The 15,166-nt window shown below is 37.9% G+C and overlaps 1 protein-coding gene across 6 annotated transcripts in view; it reads right to left on the bottom strand.

Moving 5' to 3' along the window:
- The window catches only part of LOC114093381 (basic helix-loop-helix domain-containing protein USF3), a 233,341-nt gene that overhangs the window by 47,155 nt on the left and 171,020 nt on the right, over positions 1 to 15,166 (bottom strand). For all 6 annotated transcript variants that reach the window (XM_071615334.1, XM_071615335.1, XM_027936162.2 and 3 more), the window contains 3 exons: positions 14,741 to 14,839; positions 12,603 to 12,650; positions 1,166 to 1,309 (listed from right to left, as the gene is read on the bottom strand). In XM_071615334.1, the coding sequence (XP_071471435.1) occupies positions 1,166 to 1,309; positions 12,603 to 12,650; positions 14,741 to 14,839 (291 nt within the window). The remainder of the gene's footprint in view (positions 1 to 1,165; positions 1,310 to 12,602; positions 12,651 to 14,740; positions 14,840 to 15,166) is intronic.

Here is a 15,166-nt window from a genome sequence, read left to right as displayed (position 1 = left end):
AATTTTTTAATGGAGCTTCTCAACCATGGTAATTCTAATGTGCAGAACCACTACACTAGAACTGAAGGAAGCTGCACTACCAAAAGAAGGCAGAGCAACCTTATTCATCCTCTCACCACTCAACTTCCAATACCTTACTTCTACCACATCTATTACTTATATGAGAAATTTAGGACATGAGCAGGAGCCACCGGAGAAGGAAAACAAAAGCTCAGGGTCTGATACATTTCAGGGGGACTGGGTTTCTTTCCTGGTCAGATGTGTATTTTTAGGACTTTTGAAGAGAATTAGCATATAACATTTAAATGTGTGTGAACTTGTCCAAAATCACCAAAATATATTTATCTGGAAAGGAGCATTCTCTTTTCAATTCACTGTTCTTTTCTCAAGGACAAGAAACATTTATTTGGTAGGTATAATTTTTCCTGATGATGTATAAAATGAAGACTTCCTTTTTTCATTAAAAACCCTAATAAATTTCTGAAAAAAACAGTGTGATTTACACCTGCAATGAAAGATTACCCAGACAGCTAAGTGTCAGAGACTCTAATCTGAACAAGAAGCACAATATACATTTCTTTACAATGATTTCAGCTCAAATTTAAAAGAAAAAAATTATGGTTATAGTCTCCTCTTATTTCCCACATTGTTTATCCATATATTATCTGATTACTTGTCCAAAAACCCTATATTGGGCAAAAGGTTAAGCCAAATACCTGTGTGGAATCACACAGGTTTATAGTTTACTAACCATAAAGGACACAGCATTCATTTTTTGTTGTTTTGCTAAGTAACTTAACAGCACTGCTGTTGAACTGAGAAAAATAACTATAGCAGTTTACATATAAAAGGAACTAATTATTTACCAAGGACTGTGCTGAGCACTATATAAGTATTATATCATTAAAATCTCAAAAGAAGGCATTTTATAGATGAGAAAATTCAGGCTAAAAAAGTAAATAAATTGCTTAAAGTTACACAGCTAGTAAGTTGTGGAGCAAGAATTCAAACTGCCAAATCATCATTTGCTGCTACTTTAAAAATCTACATGTAGATCATATAGATATAGTAATAACTAGTCTCTATAATATCAATCAAGTTGAGGGAAAAAGAAACCTATTTTTCTCTTTCCTCTAATTCTAAAGGTAATGCATTTTAGCATTACCTCTCTCATGATAGACAATCTTCTTTTCTCAAGACTTGAAGATTCTAGTTTCTGCTTCCTCCATTTTCTCTTCAAAGCTTTTTCTTGGAGTTCCCAGTGCACTAAAGCTCTATTCTTCGATTTATGTATTTCATGACGACGTACCTATATAGAAGGAAAAAATTTATGAAGGAATGTTTTCAGTAACAAAGAGTTTGCTTATTCGGATAGTGGGACAACATAGTCTTGTTCAATCACTTTTAAATCCTTTCTAGTCCAACATACGCATGTTTATATATATTTCACAGCAAATTTTCATAGGCCTCTAAATTTTCAAAAATGATCTTAAAAAAAAAAAAGGAGCTCTCTATAACTAGGAGACCTAGTTAAAAAGACAGTGAAAATAATACTGATTTCTACTTCCTTTGTATAAGACTATCCATTAAACTAGTTTTTCAAATAATAGAACTCATTTAATGGCTGGTAATATCAATTAGTGTGTCAAAACTAATATTTTATACACACACTGACCCAGAACAATGTAAAACAGTGTTTTTATAGCCCTAAAGGTTTCATGTGGAAGTGAGTAACAGCAAATACAGAAATCCAGGGAACTGGATTTCCTCAGGCAGAAGAAGAGATACGCAGCCACAAGTCTTAAGAATTAAAAGGGAGGAATTCACTGAGGTGGCTAAAGAATAAAAGCAGATAACTGACGTTACCAATACTCTAGCATTCAGGACTATGAACGTAAATAAACTTCATATGTCATCTAACAAAAGGTATTGTTGAGTTTTCACCATGTAAATAAGAAATCTGTCCACTAAAAGGTTAACAAACAAATATGCAAGGATTCTGATTCACACACACACACACACATATACACACACAAACCCAAAGATAATATTTTTTGAGACAATTACAGAAACTTTAACATGTACTAAATATTTCTCCAAAATTGTTTTTACTTTTGTTGAATATGATAATGGCACTGTTGGTATGTTTTAAGTCTGTATTTTTAAAATGCAAGCTCAATATGTAGACATAAAATGACATTTTCTCTGGAGTTTGCTTTAAAATATTTCAGCGAAGGAAGAAAATGTGATAAATAAAACAACTACAGTAAAAATTTAATAACTGATGTTTCAAAGGAGTTCTTTATATTTCTGTCTCCACTTTGACTTGAGTTTGCGATTTTTCATTAAAAAAAAAAGTTAAGGGGGAGAGGCTGTAGCTCAGCGGTAGAGTGCTTGCCTCGCATATGTGAGGCACTGGGTTCAATCCTTAGCACCACATAAAAATAAATAAAGTTATTGTGACCATGTACAACTAGAAAAATATTTTTTTAAAAATGTTTAGTCAATTGGGTATCACTATTATTCTCAATAAATACTTAAGGAGTACCTAATAGGATTAAGACTACAAGGTCTACAAAGATAAGCACAATTACGTTCTATCTCCCAAAGCATTAATAATCTGCCTAGAGAGACTGGGTATATCCATATAAGGTTAAATGATATGCAACAGATGTCATATACTCACTGTTTTATTTAGATAATAAGTGAAGCCACAGTTCAGAGAAGAAAAAATGTTGGGCAATTTCAAACACCAAGACTTCAAATTTACTACAATGCTATAGTAATCAAAACTGTGATATTGCATAAAGAAAGCCATATAGATTAATGGAATAGAATTGAAAGTGTAGAATAAACCCTCCCACTAATGGACAACTGGTTTTTCAACAAGACTGCCAAGGTAATTCAATGGGAAAAAGAAGAGACTTCTCAACAAATGGTGGTTGGGCAACTGGATATCACTTGTAAAAAAAAAAGAAGTTGAACCCCTCCTTCACACCATATACAAAAATATAAAACTTAAAATTAATCATAAACCTAACTATAAAAGCTAAAACTATAAAACTCTTGGAATGAAAGATAAATCTTTATGAACCATGGGTTAGTTTTCTTGGATATAACACTAAAAGTACAAGTGGCAGAAGTAAAAATAGATAGATTTGACTTTATAAAAATTAAAAACTTTCATGCTTAATGGACACCATCAAGAAAGTAAAAAAAGGGCTGGGGCTGTGACTCAGTGGTAGAACACCTACCTAGCACATGCAAGGCCCTGGGTTCGATCCTCAGCACCACATAAAAATAAATATATAAAATAAAGATATTGTGTCCAACTACAACTAAAAAATAAAATTAAAAAAAAAGAAAGTAAAAAGACAAGTAAAAAAAAATCTGGGAGGAGAAGGAAGATGGCGGCGAGGGGAGTGCATTGCCCCCGTGTGCTGCTTCACTGTGTGGGAGTATGACAAGTCAGGACGGCTAAAGGATATCTTGTTAGGAATTTCTAGCAATAGTGGGGTGCTCCGGAACCAGGAGGAAGGATTTCCATCGCACGAGGATCAGCTACGGGGACTCAAACGCGAGAGGTTTATCGCACGGAGGGTAACACTGCTTATTCAGCAAATCGCCCCGCGGCTAGAGTCTGCAGCGCGCGCTGGGATAGAGACGCAGGGTTACAGCGCTGCAGTTTCTGCCAGCCACGCAAGCACCGTACTCAGGGCTAAATTCTGGGTTCGAGACGGGGGAAGGAAGCGTTCCATCTCGGTTCTCCACACCGGTCAGACCACAGAGGAGGCCAGCAGCCACCATGTTGGTAAACTGACGTCACCACCCCTGTTTTCAACTGACCGCAGCTCATTCAGCCATAGAACAGGTAATTTCAGGCTGTAATTCGCCTGCGGCTTGCAGACAGATTGCTAGGGTTCAGCGCCTGGGTGCTTCTTAGAACCTGATCTTATCGGAGCGAACACCCAGCGTGGGGCGGCCGAGTTCCGGCTCCCGGAACCGTCCCGGAACCGCCCTGGCCCAGGGCTGCTGAGCCTGGGGAGGCTGCTTCTTGGACCCTGCTCCTATCAGAGCATAAAACAAGCACTAAGCAGCCGAATTCCGGCTCCCGGAACTGAGCCCGCGGGAACTGCTTCTTGGAGCTTACACTTATAGGAGCTTACACCGAGCACGGAGCGGCCGAGTTCCGGCTCCCGGAACTTCCCTGGCCCGGGGCTAGCCCGCGGAAACTGCTTCTCGGTCCGGGTCCTGCTGAGGGCCGGTCAGGACTCACCCGGTGCTTTGGTTGCCCAGCAAGGGGAACGAAATGCTGCCATTCGCATAGGATACCAACATGGCAGAGATCTGATGTCTGCAGAAAGCGGCGGAGGAGGGAACTTCATCAATACCAGCGGTGACATAAGCAGTTGGTCTCCTGTTAGGGGGGGTGAGGCACAGTCACCCGAGTCTCCTCAATTTGTCGTCGAGCCAGAGGGGAGGAGCCGGGCCGCCGCCAGCGCCCGGAGCAGGCCCAGCGGCTCGTCAGCGTGGTGACCGCGTGACCCCAATTGGAGAGGGGGCGGAGCGGAGCCGCCACCCGCACCCGCAAGGTGGGCAGACCCGCGACCCAGTGGTACATGGGCGTGGTAGGAGGGGCAGGGCAGAGCCGCCGTTCGCGCTTGCAAGGTAAACAGACCTGTGACAGACTGGCGGGTCAGGCCCAGTGGCCTGCCAGTGTGGTACACACGTCACCCCAACTGGAGTAGGGGCAGAGCAGATCCTTCTCCCACGCCCGGATCAGGCCCTGCCGGTGTGGTGGTCACGTGACCCCAATTGGAGTGGGGGCGGAGCGGAACCGCCACCCGAGCCCGCAGGGTGAGCAGACCAGTGATCAACCTGCAGATCAGGCCCAGGGGTCCGCAGGCGTGGTAGGAGGGGCAGGGCAGATCCGCCGCCCGCGCCTCCAAGGTAGGCAGACCTACAACAGACCAGCGGATCAGGCCCAGGAGCCTGCCGGCGTGGTACAAACACCACCCTAATTGGAGTAGTGGCAGAGCAGAGTCGCCGCCCGTGCCAGGAACAGGCCCAGCGTCCTGCAGGCGGGGTAGTCACGACACCCCAATTGGAGTAGGGGCAGAGCAGAGCCTCCACCCGTGCCCGAAAGGTGGGCAGATCTGCGACCGACCAGCGGGACAGGCCCAGTGGCCTGCCGGTACGACAGACACGTCACCCCATTTGGAGTAGGGGCAGAGTAGAGCCGCCTCCCGCGCCTGCAGGGTAGGCAAACCTGCAACCGACCGGCGGATCAGGCACGGTGGCCTGCCGGCGTGGTACACTCGTCACCCCAATCGGAGCAGGGGCAGAACAGAGCCGCCGCCAGCTCCCAGAACAGGCCCAGTGACCTGCCGGCGTGGTAGCCACGAAACCCCAATTGGAATAAGGAGAGAGCAGAGCCGCCGCCCGCACCTGCAGGAAAGATACGCAAGCAGTATGAAAAGACAAGGAAAGAAAGGACCACAAGCAATGCAGGTCAACGCAACTTTAGAAGAGGTAACAGCTGCAGCAGATGGAATGTCAGATAAAGAATTCAGGATATACATGCTTCAGATGATCTGGAGTATCAAGGAAGACATTAAACAGCAAATTTAGACAATGAAAGATCACTTCAACAACGAATTACGCAAACAAATCCAGGAAGCAAAGGATCAACTATACAGGGAGATAGAGGTTATAAAAAACAAACAAACAGAAATCCTAGAAATGCAGGAAGCAATAAACCAACTTAAAAACTCAATGGAGAATACTACCAGCAGAGTAGAACACTTAGAAGATAGAACATCACACAATGAAGACAAAGTACTTCAACTGGAAAAGAACATAGACAGCTCAGCAAGACTGTTAAGAAACCATGAGCAGAACATCCAAGAAATATGGGATAACATTAAGAGACCAAACTTAAGAGTCATTGGGATACAGGAAGGTACAGAGCTCCAAACCAAAGGAATGAGAAGTCTATTCAATGAAATAATACAAGAAAACTTCCCAGACTTGAAGAATGAGACAGAATCCCAAATCCTAGAAGCCTACAGGACACCGAATGTGCAAAATCATAAGAGATCCACACCTAGACACATTATAATGAAGATGCCCAACTTACAGAATAAGGAGAGAATTTTAAAAGCTACAAGAGAAAGGAAGCAGATTACATTTAGGGGTAAGCCAATCAGGATAACAGCTGATCTTTCAACACAGACTCTGAAAGCTAGAAGATCCTGGAATAACATATTTCAAACACTGAAAGAAAATGGGTTCCAACCAAGAATTGTATATCCAGCGAAATTAAGCTTCAGGATGGAGGATGAAATTAAAACCTTCCACGATAAACAAAAGTTTAAAGAATTCGCAGCTAGAAAACCATCTCTTCAAAACATCCTCACCAAAGCATTACAGGAAGAGGAAATGGAAAATAACAATGAAAACCAACAGTGGGAGGTAGGACAGTAAAGGGGGGGGGGGGAATAATCAAAGAGGAAAACAAACCATGTTTAGTAACAGAAATAAACAAATATGGCTGGAAGAACAACCCATATCTCAATAATAACCCTAAATGTTAATGGCTTAAACTCACCAATTAAGAGACACAGGCTAGTAGAATGGATCACAAAACAAGACCCAACAATATGCTGCCTACAGGAGATGCATTTGATAGGAAAAGACATACATAGGCTGAAGGTGAAAGGTTGGGAAAAATCATATCACTCATATGGACTTCGGAAACAAGCAGGAGTGTCCATACTCATATCAAATAAAATAGATTTCAAGCCAAAGTTAATCAAAAGAGATAAAGAGGGACACTACATACTGCTTAAGGGAACCATACACCACAAGACATAACAATCATAAATATTTATGCCCCAAACAATGGTGCAGCTATGTTCGTCAAACAAACTCTTCTCAAGTTCAAGAGTCTAATAGACCACCATACCATAATCATGGGAGACTTCAACACACCTCTCTTGCCACTGGACAGATCTTCCAAACAAAAGTTGAATAAGGAAACTATAGAACTCAATAACACTATTAATAACCTAGACCTAATTGACATATATAGAATATACCACCCAACATCAAGCAGTTACACTTTTTTCTCAGCAGCACACGGATCCTTCTCAAAAATAGATCATATATTATGTCACAGGGCAACTCTTAGACAATATAAAGGAGTAGAGATAATACCATGCATCTTATCTGATCATAATGGAATGAAACTGAAAATCAACGATAAAAGAAGGAAGGAAAAAGCATACATCACTTGGAGAATGAACAATAGGTTACTGAATGATCAATGGGTTATAGAAGACATCAAGAAGGAAATTAAAAAATTCTTAGAGATAAATGAAAACACAGACACAACATATCGGAATCTATGGGACACACTGAAAGCAGTTCTAAGAGGAAAATTCATTGCTTGGAGTTCATTCCTTAAAAAAAGAAAAAACCAACAAATAAATGATCTCATACTTCATCTCAAAATCCTTGAAAAAGAAGAGCAAAACAACAGCAAAAGAAGTAGAAGGCAAGAAATAATTAAAATCAGAGCTGAAATTAATGAAATCGAAACAAAAGAAACAACTGAAAAAATTGACAAAACTAAAAGTTGGTTCTTTGAAAAAATAAACAAAATCGACAGACCCTTAGCGATGCTAGCGAAGAGAAGAAGAGAGAGAACTCAAATTACTAGCATACGGGATGAAAAAGGCAATATCACAACAGACAGTTCAGAAATACAGAAGATAATCAAAAACTATTTTGAATCCTTATACTCCAACAAATTAGAAGATAGTGAAGGCATAGATAAATTTCTTAAGTCATATGATCTGCCCAGATTGAGTCAGGAGGATATAGAAAACCTAAACAGACCAATATCAATTGAGGAAATAGAAGAAACCATAAAAAGACTACCAACTAAGAAAAGCCCATGTCCGGATGGGTATACAGCAGAATTTTACAAAACCTTTAAAGAAGAACTAATACCAATACTTTTCAAGCTACTTCAGGAAATAGAAAAGGAGGGAGAACTTCCAAATTCATTCTATGAGGCCAACATCACCCTGATACCTAAACCAGACAAAGACACTTCAAAGAAAGAAAACTACAGACCAATATCTCTAATGAACCTAGATGCAAAAATCCTCAATAAAATTCTGGCGAATCGGATACAAAAACATATCAAAAAAATTGTACACCATGATCAAGTAGGATTCATCCCTGGGATGCAAGGCTGGTTCAATATACGGAAATCAATAAATGTTATTCACCACATCAATAGACTTAAAAATAAGAACCATATGATCATCTCGATAGATGCGGAAAAAGCATTTGACAAAGTACAGCATCCCTTTATGTTCAAAACTCTAGAAAAACTAGGGATAACAGGAACATACCTCAATATTGTAAAAGCAATCTATGCTAAGCCTCAGGCTAGCATCATTCTGAATGGATAAAAACTGAAGGCATTCCCTCTAAAATCTGGAACTAGACAGGGATGCCCTCTCTCTCCACTTCTGTTCAACATAGTTCTCGAAACACTGGCCAGAGCAATTAGACAGACGAAAGAAATTAAAGGCATAAAAATAGGAAAAGAAGAACTTAAATTATCACTATTTGCAGATGATATGATTCTATACCTAGCAGACCCAAAAGGCTCTACAAAGAAACTATTAGAGCTAATAAATGAATTCAGCAAAGTGGCAGGATATAAAATCAACACACATAAATCAAAGGCATTCCTGTATATCAGCGACAAATCCTCTGAAATGGAAATGAGGACAACCACTCCATTCAAAATATCTTCAAAAAAAATAAAATACTTGGGAATCAACCTAACAAAAGAGGTGAAAGACTTATACAATGAAAACTACAGAACCCTAAAGAGAGAAATAGAAGAAGATCTTAGAAGATGGAAAAATATACCCTGTTCATGGATAGGCAGAACTAACATCATCAAGATGGCGATATTACCAAAAGTTCTCTATAGGTTTAATGCAATGCCAATCAAAATCCCAACGGCATTTCTTGTAGAAATAGAGAAAGCAATCATGAAATTCATATGGAAAAATAAAAGACCCAGAATAGCAAATACAATGCTAAGCAGGAAGTGTGAATCAGGCAGTATAGCGATACCAGACTTCAAACTATACTACAGAGCAATAGTAACAAAAACAGCATGGTACTGGTACCAAAACAGACGGGTGGACCAATGGTACAGAATAGAGGACACAGAAACCAATCCACAAAACTACAACTTTCTTATATTTGATAAAGGGGCTAAAAGCATGCAATGGAGGAAGGATAGCATCTTCAACAAATGGTGCTGGGAAAACTGGAAATCCATATGCAACAAAATGAAACTGAATCCCTTTCTCTCGCCATGCACAAAAGTGAATTCAAAATGGATCAAGGAGCTTGATATCAAATCAGAGACGCGCCGTCTGATAGAAGAAAAAGTTGGCTACGATCTACATACTGTGGGGTCGGGCTCCAAATTCCTCAATAGGACACCCATAGCACAAAAGTTAATAACTAGAATCAACAAATGGGACTTACTCAAACTAAAAAGTTTTTTCTCAGCAAAAGAAACAATAAGAGAGGTAAATAGGGAGCCTACACCCTGGGAACAAATCTTTACTCCTCACACTTCAGATAGAGCCCTAATATCCAGAGTATACAAAGAACTCAAAAAATTAGACAATAAGAGAACAAACAACCCAATCAACAAATGGGCCAAGGACCTGAACAGACACTTCTCAGAGGAGGACATACAGTCAATCAACAAGTACATGAAAAAATGCTCAACATCTCTAGCTGTCAGAGAAATGCAAATCAAAACCACCCTAAGATACCATCTCACTCCAGTAAGATTGGCAGCCATTAGGAAGTCAAACAACAACAAGTGCTGGCGAGGATGTGGGGAAAAGGGTACACTTGTACATTGCTGGTGGGACTGCAGATTGGTGCAGCCAATTTGGAAAGCAGTATGGAGATTTCTTGGAAAGCTGGGAATGGAGCCACCATTTGACCCAGCTATTCCCCTTCTTGGTCTCTTCCCTAAAGACCTAAAAAGAGCATGCTACAGGGACACTGCTACATCGATGTTCATAGCAGCACAGTTCACAATAGCAAGACTGTGGAACCAACCTAGATGCCCTTCAATAGACGAATGGATAAAAAAAATGTGGCATTTATACACAATGGAGTATTACTCTGCATTAAAAAATGACAAAATCATAGAATTTACAGGGAAATGGATGGCATTAGAGCAGATTATGCTAAGTGAAGCTAGCCAATCCCTAAAAAACAAATGCCAAATGTCTTCTTTGATATAAGGAGAGTAACTAAGAACAGTGTAGGGACGAAGAGCAGGAGAAGATGATTAACATTTAACAGGGATGAGAGGTGGGAGGGAAAGGGAGAGAGAAGGGAAATTGCATGGTAATGGAAGGAGACCCTCAGGGTTATACAGTGGAGGAGGTAGAGAGAGAGGAGGGGAGGGGAGGGGAGAGGTGGGGAGGGGGGAGGGTGGAGGATGGGAAAGGCAGCGGAGCACAACAGACACTAGCATGGCAATTTGTAAATCAATGGATGTGTAACTGATGTGATTCTGCAATCTGTGTATGGGGTGAAGGTGGGAGTTCATAACCCACTTGAATCAAAGTGTGGAATATGATATGTCAAGAAATTTGTAATGTTTTGAACAACCCACAATAAAAAATTTAAAAATTTAAAAAAAAAAAAAATCTGTAAATCATATATCTGGATAAGGAGTTTGTATCCAGAATATGTAAAGAAATTGTATGATTCAACAATAAAAACACAAATAATTCTTTTAAAATTGACTAAAGGATATGAACAGATATTTCTCCAAAGAATAAACTAAAAATGGCCAATACACACTTTAAAGGATATTCATCATCTTTTCAACATCATTCCTCACTAGGAAAATGTAAATCAAAATCACAAAGAGCTAGCATTTTATACCCAAGGAGAACTAAAATTAAAAAGATGACAATAACAATAATGTGGAGAAACTGAACACCCCATACATACTAGTGGAATAAACATAATACAGTGTCTTTGGAAAACAGTTCAGCTGTTATTCAGAAAGTTAAATATGAAGATATTATCTGACCCAGAAATTTTATTCCTAGGTATGTATACAAAAGAACTGACAGCCTAGTTCACACAAAAATTTGTATGCAAATGTTAACAGCAGCAAAATGGCCAAAAACAAAAAACAATGCAAATGTTTACCAACTGATGAATGAATAAAATATGGTATATCCATACAATGAAATATTATTCAGTAATAATAAGGAATGGAGTACATATACATGCTACAACATGTATCAATCTTGAGGAAAAAAAAATATGCTGAGAAAAAGAAACTAAACACAAAAAGTCATATATGGTATTCCACTTATAAGAAAACTCCACAATAGGCAAATTCACAGAGAGCAGATGAGTCATTGACACAGAATGGAAGGAGATAGGCATAGGGAATGACTTAATGGGCATATGGTTTTCTTGGGGAATGATGATAACATTCTGAAATTAGATAGTGATGATGGATGCACAATTCTGTGAATATACTAAAAATCACTGAACTTTACACTTTCAAAGAGTAAATTTTTTGCTATGTAAATTTTATCTCAATAAATCCATTTTTAAAAACCTACAGTATATTGCACATTAAGGGGACTACAGATAAAGAAAATGTATATTTCAAAAAAATCTAAAGAAGAAATCTGAATATATTCACCACAAAGAAATGATAAATGCTTGAAGAGATAGATGTTTACCCTAATTTACATATGTGTATCAAGTCAAACAACCCTACAAATATGTACAATTGTTATGTCAATTAAAAATAATTAATTTTTTAGGGGCTAGAGTTGTCGCTCAGTGATAGAGCACTTGCCTAGCATGTGTGAGGCACTGGGTTCAATCCTGAGGACATTAAAAAAATAAATAAATAAAATAAAGGTATTGTGTCCATCCACAACTAAAAAAATATTTTTTTAAAAAAATTCATTCTGAAATGACAAAAACACCTATAATAGAAATTTCACAAAAAAGAAAATGGTAGGATTTGAACTAGGATAAAGAAGCAAAGCAAGATTTAGACAGGTGGAAAAGAAAATGGGGAAACTGTTAAAGTAAGGACAATAGCATGAATTATAGCTCAAATGTAGAAATATGAGCATGGCATATTCAAGGGATAAATTATTATACTGATAGATCAATATTTTTGTATAATGAAATAGTAATAAATAATGCTGAAGATATCGACATATAGGAAAAGAGATGTATACAGGGCAATTTTAGACTAGAGATATTTGAAGTGCAAAACAAATCTATCTAATGAAATTCTAAGATTAATTGACGTAACTAGGTAAAATCAAGAGTCCAGAAGATATGTTTTTTATTTTATACAGGCATAAGAAAAATTAAATATAACTGAACAACACCTAAGAAGTCACTATGGTTTCCAGTTTGAAGGTCAGAAATCAAATACCAAATGAAACAATGACAACTGACTTTGTTTTTGATATTAAACTTACCAGATCTTCAGGAGTTGCCCGATGAACTGTTAGATCATTCACAGTATTCTGCCAAAAAAAAAAAAAAGACACTTTAAAAAAAAATTTTTTCTTATAAAATATTAACATTTACTAGGTTCTGATGGCTGAAAATTGATTCAAAACGCTAATACCAAAAATTCTTTCTTTCTAGAAACCAGTATTCTCAATATAAAATTAACACATTATTTACAGTGTTATAGAAAGTAACAGGCCAATTTTAGATGTCTTACAGAAGATAAGTACTCAGTTACATTAAAACAAGGAATAAACAAGGATAATATATATTCAAAATGAGTAAATTTAACTAAAATTGTAATCTTCAAATATCTTAAATATAGAAATTATTACAATAAGAGATGAAATGTATAGGCATTGCATAACCTTATAAAATATGAAAACAGTGACCTATATAAAAGGCATTAAACCAACATGGCAGGGTTATCTCACTGCACAACTCCAGGAAGTATCATGAATATCCTAGTCCATGTTAATAGCAACCCCTTGAATGATGTGATGCACAGCTCTAAATAGCAGTCCTGAAATTTGGCACTTTCCAAAATGACATCAGTCATTTTGTCACAGATTTAACAAGGCAGAAAATAAAAACAATTTAAAATTTTACTTTTTTTTTTCTCCCAGTACTGGGGATTGAATCCATGGGCCCTCTACCACTAGGCTCCATCCCTACCCCTTCTTATCTTTTATTTGGAGACAGGATCTTGCTAAATTGACCTTGATTGGCCTTGAACTTGTAATCATTCTGCTTCAGCCTCCAGAGGTCCTGGGATTATGGGAGTGTACCACTATCACTGGCTGAGTTTCACTTCTAAATGGTGGGATATACTAAGAAAACTGAACCAAAATAATTTCCAATATATTCAAAACTAAATTTTTTGACCATGATTTGTATTTAGATCAAGGATTTTTTAAGGCAAAAACTGTTATTCCTTACACATTGATGCAGAGAGGTACAACTATTTTTAATAATCCTAGTAAAATTCAGGCATACAAAAAAGTGACATGCTTAGAATTAGCTTTCATGGGGGAAAATATCATTTTACCAGTACTACTATTGCTTAGAACTATTTTCTTTTGAAATTGCTTTAAATCTAATTATAAGCCATTTCAGAAAATGTTTTGCTATTCTTATCAAAATTCTATTAATTAGTTTGATCTCTCCCCATTCACTCCAAAAGATCTATGACTATTTTCCAAGTGCAGTCTACCTCCAAAAAATAAAATTTTTCCAGCACTGGAGATAACAAAAGCATAAACAAGGAAGGTTCTTGACACAATTTCAAATGATAGGTTTTGATTCAATTTTTGACCAATAGTTACATAATGAATAAATCCTGAACCTCCCAAAGTAACTACTCTGAAGGAGACAACACTTATAACTATTTAGCCAATCAGATCTGCCCAAAATATCTGACTAAGGCAGTCAGTGTTATCCAGAATATTCCAAATCCAAAATAAAATCCCTGAGATCCAAACTAGTCTCTGACTAGTTACTCTCCACAATGGAAAGTAAAGGTACCTAAAGTCTAATGTCCATACCTAAGTATCAAGCTGCAAAAGATAATACCAGGTAATACTCAGATTAGAAGCCAGGATTCATATGTTCCAGGTACTTAAGAGAATCTTGTACTGAATCTGACTACCCTCTGGGTATGCAACAAATAAATCAAGGGGTAAGAGAGCCAGGTTCACCCACGTTTTCAGTCCAAAGTGCCACCCACATAATTATGGTATCACTGGTTATTAAAGGCTAATCTAAAAAAAGTACCAAAATTTAAAAAATTCATAGACTTCAGTGACACAGGTTAATCAGAGTTGCCTTAGAGCAATGAGTTCTCAAAGTGGAGGAGAAGGGACTTTTTTAAAAAATACTTTATGCCTCATGAAAATTATAATTCTTTAAAAGAGCTTGGACATGAGTATCCCAAAGAATTTTGCTTTTTCCTCTAAAATCAAGGATACAACATGCCTAGAAACTTCTTCTACCATATTAAATACTGAGCCCCATTCAAAACATGGTTCTGAGAGGCTAGACCCTTGTCATCGTGTCTATTCCTCCAGAGTAACATTATATTATTTATTATCCCACCTAGACTTACATCCCATTCTTGCTTCACTGAAGTTTTCTTCTTCTTCACTTTCAGTGTTTTTCTTCCACTTCCCCGGGGACAGTAACGGTTCACTCTGACCAATGACATCTAGGAATAATATCAAATTTTTTAAATGCATGATGATGGTGATGATGATGATAATTGTAACAGTAGTAATATTGGCATCAGCTATCACAGATTATTTCTTATAAGCCAGATACTATGCTAAGTATAGTATCTTACACATAGTATCTTTTTTAATCCTCACAGTAACTCCATGAAGTACTTAACTGTTTATTACTTATTTTATAGAGAGAAAACTAAGTAACTCCATGAAGTACTTAACTGTTTATTACTTATTTTATAGAGAGAAAACTAAGGAACAGAGTTATCCAACTGTAAAGTTCACAGTAAGTAGCAGAGACATAAATATCA

Source organism: Marmota flaviventris, chromosome 8 (assembly GCF_047511675.1).
Source record: "Marmota flaviventris isolate mMarFla1 chromosome 8, mMarFla1.hap1, whole genome shotgun sequence".
In the NCBI taxonomy this organism is placed as follows: Eukaryota; Metazoa; Chordata; class Mammalia; order Rodentia; family Sciuridae; genus Marmota; species Marmota flaviventris.
Note: the sequence above shows the minus strand (reverse complement) of the source record. Positions and strands in the feature narration are given on the sequence as shown.